At 44.2% G+C, this 27,289-nt stretch overlaps 1 protein-coding gene across 1 annotated transcript; it reads left to right on the top strand.

Moving 5' to 3' along the window:
• The first annotated feature begins 1,922 nt into the window (after positions 1–1,922).
• LOC149326227 (uncharacterized) lies at positions 1,923–23,916 on the top strand. Its single transcript, XM_089564506.1, has 2 exons — positions 1,923–2,027; positions 22,630–23,916. The coding sequence occupies exon 2, from the start codon at positions 22,897–22,899 to the stop codon at positions 23,914–23,916; it is 1,020 nt and encodes a 339-aa protein (XP_089420632.1). The 5' UTR covers positions 1,923–2,027; positions 22,630–22,896.
• Positions 23,917–27,289: the final 3,373 nt, after the last annotated feature.

The following is a 27,289-nucleotide window of genomic DNA, read 5'->3' on the forward strand; positions in this document are numbered from 1 at the left end:
ATTTGTTTAAAATCTGCCATACACTGCATGCTCATACTTTTCTTTATACAGATTTAGGATAATAAAGCTATATCTGCTCTGTAAGCCACAGTTTTTAATAATGTTTAACCATAAATTACATAAGCACATGGAATATAACATTGCTGGCCTGCGGTAAAACAACTGCTGTGTCCACACTAACTTTAGCCAAAGGTTAAAAAATAAAATATTTGAGGTAGGCCAGAGAAACCACTTACCTACATCTACCAACCGGCTTGCACATCATAGGCAATTTTTGTTTTGCAATTAATTAGCAATTAAGATAATTTTTCTAGCCGCGTAAATATTGACTTTAGACAGCAAATGTCAAAAGCAAAGTTGGAAAGCATCTTCAGAAACCCCCATTCCATTGATTTGCGGTAAAGAAAGCCTCACGTGTATCTTTTTTCCGAGCTCCAAGGAAACCCTGCGAAGTACAAAAAAAAAATCAAGTGACTAGCGCATTCACGCGCCACGATTGTGCTGCTCTCAACCGTGGCTTGAATGAATGAAATTAGCTGCTGGCAAGGCGCGTAGACCTCAATGCACCGGCAGGCCAATAAGTCCACGGTGGTTGCGGCGCCCGCGCGAGCCAGTCTGCAAGCGTGACGGTGCAAGTTGCAGCGAACGCGCCGTGCATTCTGAGCTATGAAATGGCGAAAGGTGACAAACGCAAATGCCACGAGTTTTATTCGCCACTGAGAGGCAAAAGATAAGTAAAATACTTGCCTATCTTCTTTTACCGCTCAGTGGCGAATAAACCTCGTCGCGTTTGCGTCTATCACCTTTGGCCATTTCATAGCTCACAATGCACGGCGCGTTCGCTGCAACTTGCACCGTCACGCTTGCAGACTGGCTCGCGCGGGCGGTGGGGGCTTAGCTTTAGTTAAGCCTGGCCAGGCTTAACTAAAGCCCCCCCACCAATTTTTCTTCTTTCCCTTTTTATCCTCAGTATGATATGTCCTGAATTTCTGTAATATATTATGAGTTGCTTGACAGTTTTGCTGTCCCATTTACATGAGGCGGGGCTAGCCACATATGACATGGTTTTTTTTTTCGTTCTTACCCTGTATCGCGCTGAATCATGTATGCTTGTGCGACGGAAATTCACCCGGAAACGTAACACCTCCGGCCGGGAGAAATTAAAATAGGTGAGCTGGAGCCCCGTCTCCACCACCATCCAATGACATACGCACACGTGACAACTTTTCAAGCCATCTAGGTGACTCAGCACACTCGCATTACCGCGTCTCGTCTCTGGTTGCCTTATGTCGCGAATATACTCTCGTGCGTTCATCTTCGCAGCTGTGCGAGTCTGCAAACGCAAGCTATTCCAAACTTGCAGCACGGACGACACATTAACAAGCAGGTACAGGGGTGCACCGTCAGCAAACTGAAGCTTTCGAAGGAAGCTAGAAGACAAAGGCGCGGTCTCACATTGTGAGATGCTACATCAAGCAGGTCGCGGCAGTCACGCAGGTAAGTGCAGAGCACACTTGGGAATGAGGCTGCATGCTTGGGTTGCTGAGGAATTAAGCTTTTTCGTAACTTCCGTAAAAACTTAGGGCGCGCATGCGGCGCGAGGCTCTAAATTACCTTCTTAGGGAAATGGACAGAACTTCTGTACTGTGGTATTAAGTTGTGCTAAACAGAATGCCAGTTTACAAGTACTGAGTAATCACAGAGCTCACATTTACCGGTTAGCTACACTTACCTACTTTCTTTCAAACTTTCAATTAATTGGTGTGTTGACCAGGACCAAATACTACTGAACTTGTCCAGGACAGCAAGAACAAGAAGAACGGTACCGCGATGGTGGCGGTACATGGGAGAGGCGGTAAACGCATGGATTGCCCAAAACTCCCCGAGCCAAGCTCAAACAAGTAAATCCAGAAATCCAATATGGCGGCGCGCGTTCAAGCGGATAGTTGCGGCTGGTTGCTCGATCGGAGCTGTGTAAATGCTGGTGATTAGCTACTCTCGCGCTGCATTCGCACTTGATTTCCTAAGTACTTAGGGAATCTGCTCACTCGCTTTTGTATTTCGATGTGTCTGTTGATGTAGCATGGTGGCGAGCAGCGCGACTGCTTAGCAGCTTAACGGCCGTTGTACGATCGTTTTTTGGGCGGATCCGCCAGCAAGCGGACCGCTCGCTTTCAGCCATGCTTTCAGCCTCCGCTCGGGCGTGGGGCGGAATGGTGTTGTACGATCACTTTGCTGCTGGCGGACGAGACGGATGGTTCGAACGTTCCGACTGGCGCTCCCGGCAGTGCCGCACGCCTAATCGCCTGCAGCGGTACAGGCATGTGTTTGTAGCGAAACACGCAGATATCTTGCGGTAGAAATTACCCATATTAAATGCGGCGTATTCAAGACAATATTCGTTGCGTCAACGTTTCTTTCGCTGCGGGATTTTCGTCGAAGGTAGACTCGTGGTTGGCTGTGATTCGGGCTGGGACGGCACGAATCTCTGTTCAGACGACCCTGACGGCCGCAAAACAATTCGCGACAAAACCTTCCAAGATCGAAGGCGAGTCTGCTGATCCGAAGCGATGCCGTCGGAAACGATACGTTTTGATCATTTCTACCCAAGAGACTGAAAAACGCGTCACATCGCGTCCCCCTTCGACGATACGTTCTCACAACGGCCCGTGATTTCTGCCTCAAAATAACAATGCTGCCTGCTCTGAAAGCTACGCTGCCCCGACGACTTCACAACGACGACGCGATTCTTACTGCGAATTTTCGATCGGGCCAGGCTGCAGCATAGGCTGCTAACAAACGTCCGTAATTACAATCGGTATAATCACATTTTTCTAAATAGTTAAGAGTACATACTTAAAATTTTTTAGTTAGTTATTCAAAATAGCACACTGCAGTGTTTTTGCATTGTTGACAGAGAAAAAACAATAATTGGACTTCCAGCCGTTCCCAAGAATTTTGCAGTCACTGTAATATGCTTACCTAATCAATATATGTGTGTGTGTGAATTGTGCATGCATTTAACATTCACAATTTAGCACGACACTGCTGTCAAACACAAATGTTAATGGACATGAGAAATTATGTTTCCAGTTAATTGGAACACGTAAAATCAGTTGTAATAAAAGCAGTTCTGCATTTCACAGAACAGTAAAAATGCAACAATAGCAATTTATTTTTGTTATGTTTTTCAGCCCATTATTAAAGTCAAAATAGAAATAGCACTATGTGGCTACAAAGGGGCTTAGACGTGCATCACTGGGCTAAAAGTGCATGGCTTTGTTCTGCACAGTAACAGCGGGCCGTCAAGGTGTGATATAGCATACCTTCCTGAGCTCATATTGCAGTTGCACAAAACAGAATGCAGTGTTGAAAACAAGCATGGGAAGTTCTGCTGAAGGCCATGTCATTGTCACCATGTACAAAACAAGCTGGCATATACTCTGTGCAACTCCAAAGCATTCTCAAATGTTGCTGTGAATACAAAACAAAGTGGGTGCCTTTGTATTGCATAAAAGCCTGTACATGCCATTCTAATTAATATAAATATAATCAGATGTCGGAGCCAGTAAACTGGATTACAGGTAGAGTAAATGCAAGAATCAATTTTAAGGGTTTACATGGCCACGGCTCCCGGCTTAGGCTGAGAAAGAATACTTGTACAGTCAGGAAAACAGGGTACGATGGCCATATTACATGGTTATCTTGAGCAAACACTAACATATCAAGCAGAATTTGTAAAATTAGATTTCCAGTAAGGAAGATATATGATGTCGTGCAATAAAATGAAATTACAAATAAGGCGTTTAAGTATGTGACAGGTATATATGCTCTGATACAGCCTTAAAGCATGTCTGAAGTTATTTTCACTGATCAGTAAAATGTAGAATGGCGGAATGTAATGATGACCAGTTCCCAAGGTAGCAAGCAAAAGTGAGCATTGCTAACAGTTAACTGATGTTCATACCACTCAGCATATGCTGAATTTTAAGTGCTATTTGTTGCTGACTATCAGCATGTTCAGTAAAACATACCTACATCACTGCCAGTCTGCTTTCAAAGAAAGAAATTAACTGAGGCATTGACAGGCAACAGAAATCTGGAAAAGACCAATCTGAAGTTAGGCCGAAGGAAAACAGAAAAGCAGTGATAGCTTTTGTCATTTCTGGCATCTCTATACTTAACTTAAAGTTGACGGCTTTTGAGTTTAAGATGAACCAGCAGTCCTGTTGACACTATCTTGAATATATAAAAGTCACATGCATAAGTATGCATTTGCAGCATTCTCACTGAGCCATGTTATGAAGTCGATGTCTTGCTTAGATGAAGAGACGATAAGAGAGAAGCGCCAAGGAAAGACTGAGACAGATAGGCACAGTAATGCATGCTTAGCTTTTCAGTGCACATGTTTAGCTGGCTAGACCTAGCTTGTGCAGTGTGCAAGTTAGCCTAAATGCAACTGTATACCGTCCGACAAAACTATTGTGTGAATATGCCCCGATATTACTTGAAATAGATTGTGAGGAAAGCTCTTACAAATAAGATAGAATTGTATTGGTTTGCTGAGCTGAGCAAGTGGCTAAGCACTTCATTAGAACTTATTTTAGCATTTATTATACCTAAACAGTACTAAGTGACAATATTTTAGTGGTGAGCTAACATGATACACCAAGTAGGAACTTGATGAGTTTGTAATTTACTAAAAAGAAGCAATTTACCATTAGCACCCAAGTACAGCCATACCGCTACAAAGGAAAGCTTTGTAGATTTGCTTTGTAGCCTTATGGCTTCACTTGAGTTGATGCTAATGAGTAATTACTCCCTTATTCCTCAAACACGTGCACTGTAGCGCGAAGATTGCCGCGGCTGCTGGTTGTCGCCGCACAAGCCCACTTGTGGCTTCGGCGCTTCCGTCTTTTTGTATGTTCAGAAAGATTATTATTATTATTATTATCACAAATCTTCACCTTGGGGGGATTTACCTAATTCATTGATGAACATCATCATTTACTGCTTGGATTTCTGCAGTGACTAGCTCAAAGGACAAGAGGTTAGTAAGCCCTATGAGTTGGAAGGCCATTCCAGCCTTTTGTGGCAAAAACAAAAATTAATCTTGAAATGCAGTGGCCTGAGCTAACTGAGGCACAACACTGCTTGTGCGACTAGTGCAGAAGGAACCATGAGTCAGAACAGATTAGTTGCTTATGTGACGATAAACAGTTAAAAAAATCTGCAGTTTCTGCACGACATGCAGAAATTTGAAGATTCACTTTTAGTGCTGTTACACTGGAGCTTCAAAAATAGTCTGAGAGAATAAAACAAGCGGCTCAGGTCTGAACTCATTCCAGGTTTCTAGTTAAGGTAGTTTTTGTGGCATGTGCCATTAGAATACCCAAGCTGATGCCACACAGAGGATTTGAAAGCAAGCAACTTGGAAGACGGTGATACTAAGGACACGTCGGGTGTAAATATCATAGGTTGTGGGTGGGTGTATGAGGATTATTTGGTATTTGAACCAGTATACAGTGAATATACCTTTATCAGAACATGTTATAAGTTGGCAAAATGTAATGCTGACAATAAAAAAAAATATTATGCATTCTTAGTAACATTTGCAAACAGGCCAATCCAGAGCATGTAAAATGTTGTTTGGAGAACTGAAATGCTGGTATTGATTGCAAGGTGGCAGACCCCATAGAGCTGTCAGTAAAAACATGTGACAAAACACTGACAGGAAGATAATAATGCAAGTAATAAAAAGCTGAGGTCCAAGAGAGTGGCATGGGAACGTCCGAGATTGCAGGAAAAGGCAGGATGCATGAGAATTGGCAAGGGAAATCTGCCGACGGCTCACTGTTTAAGCTTGGATCCAGTTTGGAGCTATTGGATGCAAGTTAAAGAACGAGAAAACCAGCTTTACATAAATAAAGGAATCGCATGCTTTTTCAAAGCAAAAGAAAAAAGGATCATAGGGTGACGTTGCAGCCAATGTGCATGTCGTGAAGAACAAGAGAAAGTTGGCTATTGCAGAAATGTTTTCTAAAAGCTTGCCGATTTGTATGAAAAAACTTAATGGGCCAAAACAATCTAGCAGGGGCAAGAGTATGAAATGTGTTTGGTGATTTGCAGCAGATGCCTATGTCACAAAAATGGTCCATACGTGCTGGGTGATGAAGGGTAAGAAACAGAGGGGCCAGCTATAATAAGGCAGGAAGCTGTCTGCACAGCATGCACTAGATATGCCTACCCAACCTGCTTCCTCTCACATTGTTGCTTAATGTAAATTTCACAGAACTTAATCATAGTGTACTGTGGGGTGCACCGGTGGCAAGTTGGCATGTCAAAACTGTGCTAAGGGACGACAATAGAGCAAGAATTGCTACCCTATGCAGTGGTGTTGTTACCGTCGTCTTTGTTCCTAGTGTAGCCTTACCAGCTTCACAGGGGCTCATTTTGCAGTCTGCAAGTAATCATGTCTGTAGCAAGCAGTCACAGGCAAATCAAGGTGGCATATAGACATATGCAAGTGCATCGACAACATCTTCTGAAAGCTTCGAGAATGTCTTGTTAAACAAATTGCTGTGACTAAGTAAGGAAGCACTGCTGAACCACTGCTTAACACCAATAAAGCCGATTTCACGAGCAGCTCTGCAACAATACCGTTGTGAACACATCCAGTTTCATACCACTGATCTCCGGATCGAAAAGGACCGTGAGCAAGATCAACAACAAACACTGCCATTGCCCATCAGGTGCTTGAAGGCCACTGCATTTTTCTGATTGCAGTGGAAACCAACATCCCACTTCAACTTAATACTGTCAAGCATTTGTCAATATTGACTTAACACTGCTAAGCAAAAAGAGAAAAAAACCAATGGCAAAGGTTTTCTCAATACTTTTTTTGTTTTTCATCGACTCGTTATGCCCAACTTGCTCTGTGGTCAGTTCTGATCGCGCATAAGCTGCTGCCGCACTTTTTTTTTTCTGCGCTACATCAATTGAAATGCACATGAAAAACAGACCTTTGAGTTGGCACATATTAGAGATTTGTACACTGTCATCCAGCCATGATTTAAATGCGGCAATGATTTTTGTTTGTAATCGCGTAATACCATGTTGTCACAACCTAAACCGAAAAGGCTAGAGGAAGTGTTCAGTCACCCATTCACCACGTAGATATTTATTGCGGGCAAATGTGCGCACAGCCGGCAGGAAATGAAAAGAAATGACGCTCCCAAACACACATTTGCACTGCACCGATGTTTTCACACAGGTTACACAGTTCCTCCGGCGAGTCGTAACCCGAGCACCCATCATCACAAAATGTATTGAATGGAGCACCAAGGCGCAGAAGGATGGCGACATCGCTGTTGTCGCCGCAGAAAAGTCCGACGGCCATGCAGCCAAGCTCGCGTCACGTCACACACGCGACAATTCTCAAGCACAGTGCCAGCACGAATCGCGATCAAAATGGTAATGAATGCACAGCAAAAACGTCATGTGAATTCTTCGGTCGCGATCACTGCAACCATCGCAACGAATGCGACTAGCTGCACAACGCCACGTTCATTTCAGCAGCATTCGGAAAGCACTGCGTGCGTAGTGAGCTCTCGCAGGTGCACATTTCACTGCCTTGACGTAAAAGCACTCGCTTCGATCGCAATCACTTTCACTACGCGGACACTAGTCACTGTGATAGGCAGCTCATATGCGCACAGAAATTCACCGTGAGCAGCTGTTGCTCACCGCTGTGCGTGATGATCCTCGCAGGAATTAGGAACGCTTGCAGCAGCCACAAATAGCTCCATATAAACACTTTGCGACACCGCCAACGCGTCAGTCTTGCGTCGGTTTGAAGAGGTGCTCTGTCAACTACATCAGCGTCGATTTCAACTTGGGAAACTGTCGCTGCTCGCTGCTGCTGCACGCGGAGAAGTTCGCAGTCACTCTGAACACTTGTAATATCAACATGTGGCCAATATAATATGCTTCGCGGCATAGCTGCCACCACTACAGCCACGACCTATGGCTCGCTCCCCGGTTCAGTCGACGGACAGCCATCTCGCCCCGGCAGAAGTGGAGGCAGACGTCACGTAAAAAGCAGCCAATCGCTGCAATCCGGTCGCCAGGCGGTTCCGCTCTTCTGCTTGAAAGTTGAAGTTGACCAACTTTCCTCCCGCCCGCCGAACGGGGCGGTTGCCTATTGTCTGGTCGGGCGGTCCGCCAGTCCGCCTGCCTGGCAGATCCGCTCGCTTTCGGCCTCCGCCCGGGCATGGAGCGGAATGGTGTTGTACGATCACTTTGATGCTGGCGGACGAGACGGATGGTTGGAATGTTCTGATTGGCGCTACCGGCAGTGCCGCCCGTCTAATCACGTGCAGCGGTACAGGTATGTGTTTGTAGCGAAACATGCATATATCTTGCGGTAGAAATTACCCATGAGTGCACTGCACGGGCTCGGGCCAGCCCGAAAGCCCGGGCCGGGCCAGGATATGATTTGTTTTGCCGGGCCTGTGCCGGGTTTGAAGTTTCGGGCCCGGGCCGGGCTCGAGCTTAAAGCTGCGGACCCGAGTCGGGCTTGGGTCCGTACAGAAGCGGCTGGTATCCGACTTCATTCACTATTGCAGAGTGAAGTACACAACTGCAGCATTGGAGCAGCGACACAGATGAGCTATGGGTTATAGTATGGGCTGAGAAAAAACTGAGTTTTAGTCATTGACTTATTTATTTCCTTATTTCCACGCCGCGGTGGCTTACTGGTCAAGGCACTTGATTACTGAGCCAGGGAACCAGGGTTTGCTCCTGGCGGCAAGCATGACAGCCATGTACTTTGCAGTATCATTGCTCATTGAAGAAACCCACGTGGTCGAAATGATCCGGAGCCCTCTCCTTCGGTGTCTCTCACAGCCTGACTCCCCTTGGGCCCTTAAGCCTTGGGCTAGGCTGCAGCGGCACCGGCATCATGTTTAACCGCTGCTTGCTCTTCATGCAGTTCATCGCTTGTTTTGCTGACTACGGCCCCTGCGGAATCGTCTGGTCGGGTTTGGTTTCTTCGCTTCTGAATGGGCACGTGGATACCACCGTGTGCTTGCCCTTGGACTTGCCAGCTGATACCCTGCGTGATAGCGTCGGGCTTCCCGCTTTCTTCAAATGTCTGCAATCCAGTCACCTCGCCAACTTCTTGTTGGACCAGCCAATCTCGCTGCACTGCTGGTCTATGACGCCACCTGCCAGGGATATAAAAGCCATGTGCATGGACCGACTCTTCAGTGGGCTAGGCTGCAGCGGCACCGGCATCATGTTTAACCGCTGCTTGCTCTTCATGCAGGTATGTTACTATTCTGGCGCTGAGTGTATCCGATCTGATGATCGATATTTGCTGCTGTACCCTTGCCCACGTACTCTTGTATCCTGGTGTATACACGCGTTTTATTGTGCAAGTCATCTCCTCCTGAGTGGTGACGTGGAACTCAATCCAGGCCCCCCATCAAAGCCAGCGAGCTCCAGTAAAAACAGTCAATCTGGTAGCAGACCTTTAACCCGGTCTGTGAGTGGTTCCAGTCTCACTCTCGGGGAGGTTGACGATACGAGTGCTTCCACTGTAAATCTTGACAGCGAAATCTCTTCAAATTCCTCAGTGTTTGACATGTTCTCTAGAATACTGGCAGGGCAGGATCAGTTGGCCCGTGACATTGCAGACATTAAGCAATCTTTTGCCAGTTGCTTTGATGCTTTGGAGTCGCATGTGGCTGCATTAGAATCTTCACCCACGCCCAAAAATACCAATCTAATTTGTGATTTACAGGCTGAAATTAACTCTTTAAATTCCAAAGTAACACAGCTGGTGCAAAAAAAACGATGACCTAGAAAATCGCTCTCGGAGAAATAACATTATCATACACGGCATTTCAGAAGATCCGAACGAAACCGCTAACACATTGTTGACTAGCATCTCATCTGTATTTACTGATAAGTTGAAGATTAGCTGCCCCAGTATTGAGCGCTTCCACAGGCTCGGTGTAGCTCGCAAGGGTTATATTCGTCCAGTTATTCTAAATCTTTCTAGCTTCACCGACAGGAGTGTGGTTTTCAAAAACGTGTCTAAACTCAAGGGCTCTGCCTTCTTCATTACAGAGGATTTTTCTGCAAGGGTTAGGTCCATTCGGAAAAAGTTATGGGACGCATCAGTGTCTTTTCGTGACAACGGTTCTGTCGTGAAGTTAAGTTTCGATCATGCCTTCATTGACAAGGTTCGTTATAATTGGGATGAAAGTTCTAATTCATTGGTAAAAGCGTATCATGATCCTCTTTGTTCTGGGCCTGCGTCCTTGACTGCCGCATCATCATCTCCCTGACTTAGCTCTGGCCGTCCTGATAAGCTTGTCATCTTAAATATTAACGCTCGCAGCATTGTTAAAAAATTTCCTGATTTACTTTCCCTTATCTCTATTCACTCTCCCCATATTATTGGCATAACGGAGACCTGGCTGCATAGTGGAATTTACGACTCCGAATTCACTCCACCAGGATTTGTTGCCGTGCGCTTAGAAGTTGCAGTACTGGTGGAGGTGTGGCATTGCTGATCAGATCGGATTTGCGATTCTCAGTGTTACCTTCTCCCCCTGACACAGAATCCTTGTGGTGTAAAGTTTATCTAAACAATTATAGTATTATAATCAGTGTTATTTATCGTCCACCTGGCTCTTCCGTTCATATCCTTCATGCTGTCGCAAATTTCATGAGCAAGATCGACATTGCTTCATCAAGATTTATCTGCATGGGAGACCAACACTCCTGGCATCCACTGGCCTTCGTTGTCTGCATTTGGTCGTGACATTGCAATTTGTAGAGAACTAATAAACATCTCCTTATTGTTTGCACTAACTCAGGTTGTATCTAATGCTACTAGGCTGAATTCCATTCTCGACTTAGTTTTTCTAAGCGCTTCTTTGGCCCATAATTCCTTCTCTTGCGAAGTAATTGATGGGCTCTCAGACCATAAAGGCGTGTTAGTTTCACTCTCTTGTCCAGTTTCCAAATCACCCTATTTGTTTACTACTTTTCCTGACTTCACTCGTGCTGACGACAATTCCATCATTGATGTTTTAGCTGATCATTTCGATACGTTCCTTGCTTTCTCAGCAAGCCAAGACGTAAATTTTCTTGTTAATTACTTTGAATGTCTTGTCAACGATTATGTCCAACGCTTTGTTCCTTTTAAAACTAAGAAAAAAAATACTAATGTTCCTTGGATGACTCGAGACATCTTGCATTTATCTCGTCGCGTTCGTAGGCTAAGGCGTTCTAGAAGAAGCAACGATCCCATAACCCTGGACAGATTTCACAAGGCGAAAGAAGAATTTAATCTTAAGTTGCATGCGGCCAAAGATTTCTTTTTTCGTGTCCACCTGCGCGATCTGTTAAGAATTAACCCCCGAAAATTTTGGTCATCCGGATATCTTACCTCGCGGTACTTCCTCCACTTCGTTCCGATTAGATAATGACGTCATCAGTGAGCCGGCAGTAATATCAGATGCTTTCAACAAATATTTTCACTCAGTGTTCGTTCCCGATAACAATGTCATTCCACCGCTCACCAATATAATTTCTTATTCAGCAATCAGTGATGTTGTGGTAAACCCTGATGGCATCCTAAATCTTGTACTAAACCTCGATGTTAAGAAATGTACCGGTTCAGATGGAATATACAATGCGTTCCTGGTTCGCTACTCCATGTGGTCATCGAAATACCTGTCCATCATATTCAATAAGTCCTTATCATCTGCTACTGTCCCTTCTTCATGGAAATTAGCCAAAGTGCTTCCTCTTTATAAGTCCGGTGATAGGCAATGCTTGTCTAACTATAGACCGATTTCTTTGACATCACAATCATGCAAAATGTTGGAACACGTCATTCATAAACACATCATGCTTTTTCTTGAATCCAGTAATTTGCTATCTAACTTTCAGCATGGGTTTAGGCGCGGTTTTAGTACGGTAACACAATTAACAGAATTCACTCATGATATATTACTTAACCTCAATATCGGAAACCAAGTTGATACCATTTTTATAGATTTCTCGAAAGCGTTCGATACTGTTCTACATTCCAAACTTCTTGCTAAACTAAATGCTGTAGTAAACAATCCTCACTTGGTTGATTGGATTTCTAGCTTTCTCTCATCCCGCTCCCAGTTCGTATCTTATAATTCTTCTTATTCCGCTGCTGTTGATGTGACGTCAGGAGTGCCTCAAGGTTCCGTCCTTGGACCGCTACTCTTTTTAATATATATAAATGACTTGCCACATAACATTTCTTCTAACATTCGTCTTTACGCTGATGACTGTGTTTTATACGAAGTAATTATTGGCCCTAATGATCATCGTCATCTGCAAGAGTCATTTAATAGGTTTTGTAGTTGGTGTAGCACCTGGCAAATGAGAATTACTTTTGATAAAACCGTCCTCATGTCTCTTTGCAACAAATCTTCCGTTTCCCATTTTAGTTACTCGTTCAATGGCCGTGTGGTAGATAGGGTCTCTCAGTATAAATATCTTGGTGTCATATTACGTATGTAATAAAGCACTAAAAAAACTAGGTTACCTACGACGCACGCTACCCAATTCACCAAAAGACACAAAGCTACTGTTGTATAAATCTCTAATCCGCCCTTTTCTTGGTTACGCAGCTGTAGTGTGGAACCCGTACAAGCAGTTTGAAATTAACATGTTAGAAGCAGTCCAGAAAAAAGCTGTGCATTTTATATGTCATTGTTATGATCGCGATTTCTCACCCTCTTCTACACTTCTCTCATTGAATTTAACCACGCTCTCCGCCCGTCGCCACACTGAATCACTAAAATTCTTACATTGTATCGTCAATTCCTCGGTAAGGCTCTCAGTTAACCACTACATTAACTTTGCACCTTTATCATCTACAAGAAGTCATCACGAGCTAAATTTAATGCCATATTTTGCACGTACTAATTTGTTCAAATTCAGTTTTTTTCCCCGTTCAATAGAAGCCTGGAATTCTCTACCTGGATCCATTCGTTCATCTCCAGTTCAAAGTTTTATAACTGCCATGGAAGACACATAATACCTGAATATTCTTACCGTGCCATTAACAGTTCCTTTTTTGTTTGTTACTTTTTGTGTGTTTTGAACTTCATTGTGCTCACTTTGTACATTTTGTTGTATTTTGTTACCTTTAGTATTTTGCTTTTTGTTTTTTCCCACTCCTGCCATAGCGCATATAATTGCGCTGCAGTATGTATAAATAAATAAATAAATAAAACATAGCTTATATTTTATAGCTACATTTTTCTCTTGTGAGAAAATTCACAAACTAAAGCGCGTTTGGTTTTCTTTTTGATCAGCTGACCAGAACGTCTCGTAAATGAAATAGCCACAAAAGCTCGCGAGAGTTTGTAAATCTCATCTCATAACCACATCTATCCCTCCTCGCTTCTTCAGCCTGGTTGTCATGACAAGTGTTTTTAAGTTATGACGTGGTTCGCGTGTTATCTGCTCCACCAGTAAGAGGAAAACTCAACCGGTCTTAATTGACCATTGATCGTTCGTCATCCCAAAACATACCTATACAAGAAAGTATTAGTTTAGGATGCTTATAGTCTACAAAACACACACCGTGAAATACTCAAGCCTTTTAGCTTTTCGTTTCTGCTGAAAGGTGACCAGTTCGGCTATGAGTTCAACCTGTGAGATCGCGTTCACTAAAAAAATGTCGTCCCACTGTTTGCAACGCAGCTTAAATGTTGATACTTCCAGGCGGCAAAATATAACTGATTAAAATCATGGGGGAAAGCAAAGTAGTCTATTACGCGTGTATGCAGCCCTTTCTATTTGGCTCTCGGAACTTCCAACTTTACCGTTGCGCACCTACACAAAATCACTGTCCAAAAGACGGGCCTGGAGAGCACTACTCTTAGTCACTTCCTTCTGGGTTAAAAAGAACCAACAACTCTGCAAGGCAAACTGTGGTTTCAGAACCTTTGTTAGTTAGTTTCTTGTTGGTCTAGTAACAGTCTACTTGCTCAGAGTGAGCAGTATATCTCAAGCGTTACTGTGAAACGGGCCGGGCCGGGCCCGGGCTGTGCTTCACTCCGGAATTCACGGGCCGGGTCGAGCTCGCTAGAGCGATAATTTAGCGGGCCTGGGCCGGGTCCGGGCTTAAAGCCGCGGGCCTAGGCCGGGCTCGGGCTTCAGGTCTCGGGCCTGGGCCTCAGATTGAGGCCCGTGCAGTGCTCTATTACCCATATTAATTGCGGCGTATTCAGCACAATATCCATTGCGTCAACGTTTCTTTTGCTGCAAGATTTTCGTCGAAGGTAGAATCGTGGTTGGCTGTGATTTGTGCTGGGACGGCACGGATCTCAGTTCAGATGACCCTGACGGCCGCGAACCAATTCGCGACAAAACTTTGCAAGATCAGGTGAGTCTGGTCATCTGAAGCGATGTTGTCCGAAACGATACGTGTTTGAACCATTTCTACTAAGAGGCTGAAAAACGCGTCACATTGCAATCGAGTACTCCTCGTTCGACGATATGTTCTCACAACGGCCCGTGATTTCTGCTCCAAATTAACAGAATGCTGCTTGCTCTGAAAGTTACGCTGCCCCGACGATTTCACAACGACGACGCGAATCTTACTGCAAATTTTCGACTGGGCCAGGCTGCAGTACACGCTGCTAAAGGCGCGAATATAGTCCGACGTAACGCAAGCGAGCGCGCACACGCTGCGTTGCGTTGGTGAAAACAGCTCCGTCTATAGTTCGACGCACTGCAGCGGCCAACGCAACCGGCGGCTGCCAGCGTGCCCCGACGGGCCCGGCGCAGGTTTGGCTCCTGCTCCAAATGCGCGCCGGCGCCGCCGACCGCGCCGACCCACAATGCATTGCGCGGAGAAAAATGGCGGATGCCAGCGCGAGCGGCGTGAGTGGCGCGAGCTGCCCAAACACCGAAACCGAGCCGGATATCGTTGTGGAACGCTTTATTGAAGCCATAAAACAACACCCCTGTGTATACGACACAAAAAGACTCGATTTCAGAGTACTTGAGATGGTACTCTGGGTCTGTTTGCCGTAGTTCTTGCACAAGCTGGTGGTACTCGCCTGTTGTTTTCCGCTGTGCGAAAATCTTTCGCACATACATTGAGCGCCTGCGCTTTCGCCGCAAGCGGTGGACTAGTAACACGAGAGCAAGTTTCTGTCGCGCGGATAACACCCTAGCCATATTTCATATAGTAGCCGCAATGGCGTGAATGGAGCGAAACGGATGACGCGACGCAGAAAAAGGCGCGAACGGAATTCAAACTACCCGCCGGTCGACGATCGGCGCGCGAGTCGGCGGTCCTTCTGCGCATGCTCCGAAGCGGCGCGCGGCGTCTGGACGCATCAAAGTATAGAGGGGGTGGCGCTCTGGCCGGCGCAGCGAAACCGGCGTAGCGCAACAGACTGCGAGCGACGCTCGCCCGCGCGCTGAACACGTCGGACTATAAACGCGCCTTAACAACCGTCCGTAACTACAATCGGTGTAATCATTTTTTTTTAAATAGTTAAGATTACATACTTAAAATTTTTAGCCAGTTATTAAAAATAGCACACTGCAGTGTTTTTGCATTGCTGACCGAGAAAAAAAAGTAATTGCACTTGCAGGCTTTTCCAAGCATTTTGCACAGTCACTGTAATATGTAAACCTATTCAATATATAAGGTGCGTGCGCGTGCGTGTTGGTGTGTGCATTGTGCATGCATTTAACATTCACAATATAGCACAACACTGCTGTTAACACAAATGCTAATGGACATGAGAAATTATATTTCCAGCTAATTGGAACAGGTAAAATCAGTTGTAATAAAGCAGTTCTGCATTTCACAGAACAGTGACAATGCAACAATAATTTTTGTCGTTTTTCAGGCCATTATTAAAGTCAAAATAGAAATAGCACTATGTGGCTACAAAGGGGCTTAGACGTGCATCACTAGCCTAAAAGTGCATGGCTTTGTTCTGCACAGTGACAGCGGGCCATCAAGTTGAGGTTTAGCATTCCTCCTGAGCTCATATTGAAGTTGCACAAGGCAGAATGCAGTGTTGAAAACAAATATGGGAAGTTCTGCTGGAGGCCATGTCATTGTCGCCATGTACGAAACAAGCTGGCATATACTCTGTGCAAGTCCAAAGCATTCTCAAATGTTGCTGTGAATACAAAACAAAGTGGGTGCCTTTGTATTGCATAAAAGCCTGTACATGCCATTCTCATTAATATAAATATAATGAGATGTCGGAGCCAGTAAACTGGATTACAGGTAGAGTAAATGCAAGAACCAATTTTAAGGGTTTACATGGCCACGGCTCCCGGCTTAGGCTGAGAAAGAATACTTGTACAGTCAGGAAAACAGGGTACGATGGCCATATTACATGGTTATCTCAAGCAATAAACACTAACATATCAAGCAGAATTTGTAAAATTAGATTTCCAGTAAGGGATATATATGATATCGTGCAATAAAATAAAATTACAAATAGGCTGTTTAAGTAGGTGACAGGTATATATGCATAAGTTCTCTGATACAGCCTTAAAGCAATGTCTAAAGTTATTTTCACTGATCAGTAAAATGTAGAATGGCTCAATATAACGATGACCAGTTCCCAAGGTAGCAAGCAAAAGTGAACATTGCTAACTGATATTCATACCGCTTAACATATGCTGAATTTTAGAGTGCTATTAGTTGCTCACTATCAACATGTTCAGCAAAATATACCTATATCACTGCCAGCAACAGAAATTTGGAAAAGACCAATATGAAGTTAGGCCAAAGAAAAACAGAAAAGCAGTGATGGCTTTTGTCGTTTCTGGCATCTCTATACAGCAACTTGAAGTTGACAGCTTTTGTGTTTAAGATGAATCAGCAGTCCTGTTGACACTATCTTGAATATATAAAAGTCACATGCATAAGTATGCATTTGCAGCATTCTCACTGAGCCATGTTATGAAGTCGATGTCTTGCTTAGCTGAAGAGACGATAAGAGAGAAGCGCAAAGGAAAGACTGAGACAGATAGGCACAGTAATGCATGCTTAGCTTTTCAGTGCACGTGTTTAGCTGGCTAGACCTAGCTTGTGCAGTGTGCAAGTTAGCCTAAATGCAACTGTATACCGTCCGACAAAACTATTGTGTGAATATGCCCCGATATTACTTGAAATAGATTGTGAGGAAAGCTCTTACAAATAAGATAGAATTGTATTGGTTTGCTGAGCTGAGCAAGTGGCTAAGCACTTCATTAGAACAACTTATTTTAGCATTTATTATACCTAAACAGTACTAAGTGACAATATTTTAGTGGTGAGCTAACATGATACACCAAGTAGGAACTTGATGAGTTTGTAATTTACTAATAAGAAGTAATTAACCATTAGCATCCAAGTACAGCCATACTGCTACAAAGGAAAGCTTTGTAGGTTTTCTTTGTAGCCTTATAGCTTCACTTGAGTTGATGCTAATGAGTAATTACTCCCTTATCACAAATCTTCACCTTGGGGGATATACCTAATTCAGTGGATGAACATCATCATTTACTGCATGGATTTCTGCAGTGACTAGCTCAAAGAAAAAGAGGTTAGTAAGCCCTGTGAGTTGGAAGGCCATTCCAGCCTTTTGTGGCAAAAACAAAAATGAATCTTGAAATGCAGTGGCCTGAGCTAACTGAGGCACAACACTGCTTGTGCGACTAGTGCAGAAGGAACCATGAGTCAGAACAGATTAGTTGCTTATGTGACAATAAACAGTTAAAAAAATCTGCAGTTTCTGCACGACATGCAGAAATTTGAAGATTCACTTTTAGTGCTGTTACACTGGAGCTTCAAAAATAGTCTGAGAGAATAAAACAAGCGGCTCAGGTCTGAACTCATTCCAGGTTTCTAGTTAAGGTAGTTTTTGTGGCATGTGCCATTAGAATACCCAAGATGATGCCACACAGGGGATTTGAACGCAAGCAACTTGGAAGACGGTGATACTAAGGACACGTCAAGTGTAAATATCATAGGTTGTGGGTGGGTGTATGAGAATTATTTGGTATTTGAACCAGTATACAGTGAATATACCTTTATCGGAACACGTTATAAGTTGGCAAAATGTAATGCTTACAATAAAAAACAGTATTAGTGCATTCTTAGTAACGCTAACAAACTGGCCAATCCAGGGCATGCTAAATGTTGTTTTGGAGAACTGAAATTCTGGTATTGATTGCAATATGGCAGACCCCATATAGCTGTCAGTGATGGCATGTGACAAAGCACTGAAGAGACAGTAATAATGCAAGTAATAAAATGCTGAGGCCCAAGGGAGTGCCTTGGGGGACGTCAGAGATTGGAGGAAAAGGCAGGATGCATAATAATTGGCAAGGGAAATCTGCTGAAGGCTGGCTGTTTAAGCCTGGATCCAGTTTAGAGCTATTGGATGCAAGTTAGAGCACGAGAAAACCAGCCTTACATAAATGAGGGAATCGCATGCTTTTTCAAAGGAAAGAACAAATGCATCATAGGGGAATGTTGTATTCAAGGTGCATGTCGAGAAGAACAAGAAAAAAGTTGGCTATTGCAGAAATGTTTTCTAGAAGCTTGCCAATTTGGATGAAACAACTTAATGGGCCAAAACAATCTAGCAGGGGCAAGAGTATGAAATGTGTTTGGTGATTTGCAGCACATGGCAATAACACAAATAGGGCCATAGGTGCAGGGTGATGAAGGGTTAGAAACAGAGGGGCCAGCTATAATAAGGCAGGAAGCTGTCTGCACAGCATGCACTAGATATGCCTACCCAACCTGCTTCTTCTCCCGTTGTTGCTTTCTGTAAATTTCACAGAACTTGATCACAGCGTACTGCGGGGTGCACTGGTGGCAAGTTGGCATGTCGAAACTGTGCTAAGGGATGACGACAGAGCAACAATTGCTACCCTATGCAGTGGTGTTGTTACCGTCGTCTTTGTTCCTAGCGTAGCTTTACCAGCTCCACAGGGCTTATTTTGCAGTCTGCAAGTAGTCATGTCTGTAGCAAGCAGTCACAGGCAAAAGAAGGTAACAGACAGACATATGCAAGTGCATCGACGACATCTGCTCAAGGCTTCAAGAATGTCTTGTTAAACAAATTGCTGTGGCTGACCCAGGAAGCACTTCTGACTAAATGCTTAACACCAATAAAGCCCATTTCGCGAGCAGCTCTGCAACAATACCATTGTGAACACATCTAGTTTCATACCACTGATCTCCGGATCGAAAAGGACCGTGAGCAAGATCGACAACAAACACTGTCATTGCCCATGAGGCGCTTCAGGACCACTGCATTTTTCTGACTGTAGTGGGAACCAACATCCCACTTCAACTTAATATTGCCAAGCATCTGTCAATATTAACTTAACACTGCTAAGCAAAAAGAGAAGAAAAGCAATGGGAAAGGTTTTCTCACTTTTTTGTTTTTCTTCAAGACTCATTATGCCCAACTTGCTCTGTGGACAGTTTTGATTGCATAAGCTGCTGCCACACTTTTTTTTTCTGTGCTACATCAGTTTGAAATGCTGGTGGGAAACAGACCTATTAGTTGGCACATATTAGAGATTTGTACACGTCAACCAGCCGTGATTTAACAGCGGCAGTGATTCTTGTTTGCAATCGCGTAATACGATGCTGTTACAACCTAAACCAAAATGGCTAGAGGAAGTGTTCAGTCACCCATTCATCACACCGATATATTGATTGCAGGCAAATGTGCACGCAGCGGCAGGAAATAAATAGAAATGACGCTCCCGAAGATACACTTGCACTGCACCTATGTTTTCACACAGGTTACACAGTTCCTCCGGCGAGTCGTAACCCGAGCACCCATCATCACAAAATGTATTGAATGGAGCACCAAGGCGCAGAAGGATGGCGACATCGCTGTTGTCGCCGCAGAAAACAGTCCGACAGCCGTGCAGCCAAGCTCGCGTCACGTCACACACGCGACAATTCTCAAGCACAGTGCCAACACGAATCGCGATCAAAATGGTAATGAATGCGTAGCAGAAACAATGTCATGTGCACGTTTCGGTCGTGATCACTGCAACCATCGCAAGGAATGCGACTAGCTGCACAACGCCACGTTCATTTCAGCATTCGGAAAGCACAGCGCGCGTAGTGAGCCCTCACAGGTGCACATTTCACTGCCTTGACGTAAAAGCACTCGCTTCGATCGCAATCACTTTCACTACGTGGACACTAGTCACTGTGCTAGGCAGCTCATGCACACACAGAAGTTAACCGTGAGCAGCTGTTACTCGCCGCTGTGCGTGATGATCCTCGCAGGAATTAGGAACGCTTGCAGCAGCCACAAATAACTCCATATAAACACTTTGCGGCACCGCCAACGCGTCGGTCTTGCGTCGGTTTGAAGAGGTGCTCTGTCAACTACATCAGCGCAGATTTCAACTCGGGAAACTATCGCTGCTCGCCGCTGCTGCACGCGGAGAAGTTCGCAGTCGCTCTGAACACTTGTAATATCAACATGTGGCCAATATAATATGCTTCGCGGCATAGCTGCCACCACTACAGCCACGACCTATGGCTCGCTCCCCGGTTCAGTCGATGGACGGCCATCTTGCTCCGGCAGAAGCGGAGGCAGACATCACGTAAAAAGCAGCCAATCGCTGCAATCCAGTCGCCAGGCGGTTCCGCTCTTCCGCTCGAAAGTTGACGAACTTTCCATCCGCCCGCCGGACGGGGCGGATGCCTATTGTCTGGTCGGGCGGTCCGCCAGTCAGGATCCGCCCAAAAGCAATCGTACAACGGCCCTTAGGGCACTCGCTCGAGAACGAAAAGCATAAATGGTTTTGTACAAAGAACAGTTTATTAAAGGAACATAAGCAGTGACAACCTATGTTCAAAAAGTGATTTTAGGCATCAGTGGCATTGCAATATCAGTGCATTCTAAAAATCAAAATTAAAAAACGCCATTATGTAAACCTAGAAGACATGAACGCACAGAGAATATATATATGATAAAAAAGGTATCAAGGTAGGTACGGTATATATAATCAAATGCTGCATGAATGAATATAGGTGTGTACACGACTTTGGAAGAGATTCAGGTAAATAGCAGGGAAGTAAAACAGCTGACATGTATTGAAATGCATCAGTCTGTGGCTATGAATACACACATGCAGAGAAATGCAGCGAAAATTTCCAACCTTTGACTCGTGCATAAGAAATCACAGTGCATTGGACTAGGGGCAACATAATATGCTGCAGTGCTAGTGCTTAGGATAGACTCCAAGAAAAGCTCACTGTGTGACTCGGCCAACCTTGTGCATGTTTAGCTAACTTTTGCAGATGAGTTACATGCTGGCATGCTGTATGGCACAGCTCGTCTGCCATTCCCTATTTCGGTTACTTGTTTTTTGTTGGTGCCAAGGGTAGGAAGTTGCAACCAAGGCAAGTCGAGAGTTGTGTGCAGAGAAGACTTTCTTGAAAATCCGCAGAACAACTGTGACCATGGCTGGAGAACAACGATGATTGGAGGTCATTAATTCAGTTTGCCGTGATGATGCACTGGGGGTAACTGAAAGTATGCGTGCATATAAATAGGTCGTTAGAGAAATGAAAACAACGCACAGAGTGTTTATAACAAACCGGCAATTCTTCTCTAAGTTGCATTATATTGCATCCACCATAGTGTCAAGTTAAAATATTACTGAGTGGTAAATTGCAAGCGGTCCGTGTACTGCACAATATCAGTACACATTTAGGGACGCCATATAGTTCAATGTAATCTGCCGGCCACTGCTACTGCATCCCTCATAGCCCATGCATTGCTTCAGGAAGTGAAACCTCGAGTGTTACAACTTCCTGAAAAAAAATGCACAGCAACTATAAACAGCAGTGCAGCATAGTTCGAGCATGCTTCTATTGGACATGAGCATACATGTCAACCAATTTGCATCTTATGCGTACACCCCTCTTAATTGTTACAGAGCCGAGCACCTCATCCAGTCTGTTCTTGCTGCCTGTGGGTCATCAGTAAATTCTCTAGCTGCACAACCAAGTGCAAGCCATGAAAAGGGGTTGCCAAATAATATACCACAAAACCTCTCGGGTCTGCAGAGCACCTTTGGTTTTTGTGAGCACCTGTGTCTATGTATGCCTCGACATTATGTATGATGTGTTTCACAATTTTAATTTTGCACAAATCATGCTGCAACTGTTCATAGAGACTGTTTTTAGCATACAGCCAGTCATTATTAACTGATTTCTGGCATTCCTTGAGGGGCTCTGTGACAGCGTGCTTGTCGCACAGGAAGAAGCTGAAACACACGGGTTTTCCGCGCACCCTGTGTAAGCTGTTGCCATTCGGCATTATTGAGTAAATTGCGAACCATTGGTCATGGCAATGTTCACACTCACAAGGCACGCAACCCCTCCAGAAAGCAAACTTGTACTTTCTAAAGGAAGTAACGCAGCAGGAGCAAAAGCAGTCGACATAGTATATGGGCAATCGGAGCAGCACTGTGGAAAAACAGGCACATGAACTTGGCGGCATCGGACGAACAGGGATGCTCACCCATTTCTTCTTCATTGTGCAGATCGCACTGTATTTCGCAGGATTCGACGATGGACACAGTACGCATGCTTGCCGAGAGGCCGGCACTTTGAACCCCCTGGATCGCTCGACTGATAGCCGTATCATCGACGGAGCACTACCACCACTGTTCAATTCCCTTCCACGTGTGGTGCGACCATACCAGCTGACACAGGAGGTGACGTCAACAGAAGCGCGGCAGCGCAGCTATATAAACAACAGCCCTACCGGCCGACACTTCAGTGGACTTGGTGGCATCGGACGAACAGGGATGCTCACCCATTTCTTCTTCATTGTGCAGGTTGATGATAAATACACAGTATTTTCTGTTCGTGATGACTCTTGTGCTTTGATGGTGCTACCAAGTCCACAGTTTCTTGTTTCTACATTGGTTGATTGCTTTCATGTAATTATATTGCTGCTACTAACATCTGGGGACGTTGAACTAAACCCGGGACCGCGCTCTGACTCACACTCAGACTCTAGCTCTAACACTGAAATGTTGAAAAAAATTCTTAAAGAGCAGACGAAAACCAACAAAGCTTTGAAAGAGCTAACAACGAACCTGAAGCAAGTAGAATCAACAGTCAGTAGTATTCAAGACAGGATTGCGGCAATAGAGACGGAAGTGAGCCGATTGAAGCATTGCGAAGAGAAACTAGCAGAATGCGATGAAGCTTGTACGAATACCAATAAGCAGATGCTAGACCTGGCAGCCAAGGTGGACGATCTGGAAAACAGGAGTCGACGCAATAACCTCCTAATATACGGTGTAAAAGAAGAGCCGGAGGAAGGTGCACAAGCACTAGAGGATAAAGTCAAGCAAGACATTTTTAAAGACGTTCTTGGAATAGAAGTAGTCTCAATGGAAAGAATACATCGAATTGGAAACACCAACAGTGAACGCTCCCGTCCGATCATGTTGAGACTTTTCGATTTTTCTGAAAAAGCTAAAATTATGTCTAGTTGTTTTAAACTGAAGGGATCAGATGTATCTATAAGTGAGGACTTTCCAAAGAGAGTAAGAGACATACGATCAAACCTTTGGCGTTCTGCAGCAGAAGAAAAGGCGAATGGAGCGAAAGTGTCTCTTACGTTCGACAAGCTGAAAGTGGACGGAAAGGTATACATATGGAATCATGGCCAGGATTCTGGTTCATGCGCCCCTAGTTCACAAATCCGCCACCACGCGCCGCATGAAGCTGAGCTCCTCGTTCTCCTCTTACATACCTCGTTCCTGGTTTGGGAGAGAGATGCCTCCACCTTCCCCCACTGTCCACTTATTGTGTAGTCCCCACGCGTGAACCCAGCTTTTCGGGGCCCCGGCTGAGATTCTCTTTTTTCCTTTCTTTCTTCTGTCACCCAGGGTGTTCAAGGCACGCTGATTGTGTGGCTCTCCTACTCGCTCCCTTCTTTGCTGGGGTGAAAGAAAAGAAGCCGGACTGTGGCTAGTGCGGTCTACGCATGTCGTCTTCGTCGAAAAATTGCTGACGGTTTAGCTCTGCTAACTACGAAATATTTTTCGAAAGCAAGTTTTTGCGTGTGGACACCAACGCCGCGTCGAGGGAGGATTCAGAGGGCACGGCACCTGGCCTGGCGACAACATGCCTAAGCGGCCGTTACTGCTGTTGCAGGTTCGTTATTTGAATAATGCTAAAACTTTCAGAAGTGATGACCGCTTTTTGTTAGCCCTGCCGTGCCCTCGCAGTTTCCTGAATTTTTTGGTTGACTCTTGGTCTATGGTGTTGACACTGTTGGTTTCAGGAGATGTTGAAGAAAATCCTGGACCTAAAACCGCAGAAATGTTGCAATTAATCATTGATAATCAGGCTTCATCAGATGCTAAGATAGATGCATTAAGAGCTGAAATGACCGAAATGAACGTGAAATGCGAAAAACTGACCGCTACACTTAATGTGATTGCAGAATTGAACAAGCGAGTACAAACCCTAGAATCCCTTGTTCGTCATCAGGCGGATAAGTTGGTAGAGTATGAAAACAGAAGCCGATCCAATAATCTCTTAGTTTTTGGTATCGATGAGGACAAGGGTGAATCAGACCGCGACCTGAAACAAGCTGTTATTGATAATGTATTTAAAGGAACCTTGGGAGTAGAAGTGAACACGATCGACAAAATTCATCGTATTGGGAAGAAAAAAGACGGTAGTAATCGGCCGGTAATCATGCATTTTTATGATTCGCGAGAAAAACAGTCTGTGATGCAGAACTGCGGCAAGCTGAAAGGCAGCTCGATAAGCATTAGTCAAGACTACGCTAAAGAAACTGTTGAATTACGAAAGAAACTATGGCAAAGCAGTGAAAAGGAACGAGCAAACGGCAAAAAGGTGCAACTGGTACATGACAAGCTTAAGATAAACAATCATATCTACGTCTGGGATCGTGAAAAGAATGAACGGTGTCTGTACCGTACTGAGCAAGTTAAGGTTCCTCGATTCAAAAAGAGGGGAAAGACTGCTAGCCCTACATTGCTTCAGTTGCAAACTTCAGACAAGGCTTCTGACACGGAAAGCGATTCTTCTCGGTCATAGCTCAGAATTCTACTTGTAAACGCCCGCAGTATAGCAAATAAAGTAACTGATTTAGAGTATCTACTAATTTCTGAGAGCCCTGATGTATTGATGTTGACTGAGACATGGTTACATAGCGCAATTAATGACAGTAGTATTTTTCCTCCTGACTACAAGGTGTTTAGATGCGACAGAGATTCCAGAGGTGGTGGCGTGGCTATTATTGTGAAAAGCACTATAAACGCTGTCGCCCTTGATTGCAATGTCTCTGAAACGGTCTGGTGCAAGATCAGCTGTGCAAACATGTGGTATATGTTAGGGACTGTGTACAGACCACCAGCCACTCCGCCAGAATTTTTGGATGGCTTGAATGTATTTCTTAACTCCCATGTAAATGAAAACACAAGACTAATAATGGCTGGTGACTTTAATTTGCCGCATATTAACTGGGAAAGTCTATCAACGGGTAATGCAGAAATAAGGAGCGCCAATAAAATGATGCAGATCATGTTTTCACATAATCTTAAGCAAATAGTTAAAGACTTCACAAGAGTTACACCAAAGTCCCAGTCATTGTTGGACTTGGTCTTCATATCCGGTAGAATACCAGACTATACTGTATCAGTTGAGAATGGTTTATCAGATCATAAGATGGTTTGCTTGAATGTACCGCTGCACACAAGAATCTGTAAAAAACCATATGTCGTGATGCATGTCAAGGATTATGGCCGTGCGAATGACACGTCCATCCTAGACGTTCTGGAAGAAAGCTTTAATGAATTTGAAATAGCATCCAACCGCGAAAGTGTAGAAGAACTATGGGACCGACTTAAAGGCATAATCAAATATTGCATAGATCATTTTGTCCCCACACGTATAAGGAAATCACAGCAAAAAAATCCATGGATAACTAGGAGCATCATACACCTTAAGCGTAAGATAAAAAGGTTAAGGAAGAAAAAAAGCAGGGCAACAGAACTTTCAATAACCAAACAAATGCTAAAATCTGCATTGGTGGAGTCGAAGAAAACGTTCTTCAATAAAACGCTTACAAACTTCCTTAAAAGCTCGCCACAAAAGTTTTGGCGATATTTCGCAGATCGAAAGAATGAAATAGAACAGATAGTGGATGGCGACGCAGTTGTGACAGAAAAGAAAGATATTGCAAACGTATTTAATCATTTTTTCCAATCAGTTTTCACGAAGGATAGATGTGACAGTGACGGTGATCCTTTAGTCTGCGCAATACAATACCCAATGGAAGACCTACGCATTACAAGGGAGGGCGTGTTCCAGCATTTGCTTAGGTTGGATGCAAAAAAATCGTGTGGGCCAGATGAAATACCAACGGTATTTCTTCAACGGTACGCTGAATGGATGTCGTATTATTTGCAGCTTTTATTCGAAAAATCTTTGCGGGATCATTCAGTACCTCAGGACTGGCGCGATGCCACCGTTGTTCCGATATTTAAAAGTGGCAATAGGCTATGTGTAAACAACTACAGACCGGTCTCGCTCACTTCTGTGTGCTGTAAAGTCCTAGAGCATGCAATAGCAAAACATATTCTGTATTTTTTAGAAAAAAACGATTTATTATGCCCAGTTCAGCACGGTTTCCGATCTGGCCTTTCGACGGTGACACAGCTAATCGAAACTGTACATGACCTTTGTACAGCTGCAGATGAATGCCAACAGGTAGATGTTGTATGTATAGACTTTGCGAAGGCATTCGATAAGGTTGCACATCATAAACTACTTTCCAAATTGAGGAGCCTAGGAATTAGTGAAAATGTAGTATTGTGGATTCAGGCATATTTAAAAAACCGTTATCAAAGGGTCAGAATCGGGAAAAGTGAGTCGGGGAAGTGTGAAGTTGTGTCTGGAGTGCCGCAGGGGTCTGTTTTAGGCCCACTTTTGTTTTTATTGTATATTAATGATATTCCGTCTAATATTAACCCACCTGTAAAAATTAAACTATTCGCCGATGATTGTTTAATTTACACGCGTGTAGCCTGCACGGAAGATCAGATCAAACTAAATAAATGCCTACAATCATTAAACTCGTGGTGCCAAAGATGGGGCATGGTAATTAACTACAATAAATCTACATACACTCACGTAACTAAAAAACAGAAC

The sequence above is a fragment of the Amblyomma mixtum genome, chromosome 10, assembly GCF_055824585.1.
Source record: "Amblyomma mixtum isolate Tamu chromosome 10, ASM5582458v1, whole genome shotgun sequence".
Taxonomy (NCBI): Eukaryota; Metazoa; Arthropoda; class Arachnida; order Ixodida; family Ixodidae; genus Amblyomma; species Amblyomma mixtum.

Coding starts and splice junctions, on each gene's coding strand:
- LOC149326227 (XM_089564506.1), top strand. CDS start 22,897: ATGCTCACCCATTTCTTCTTCATTGTGCAGGTTGATGATAAATACACA.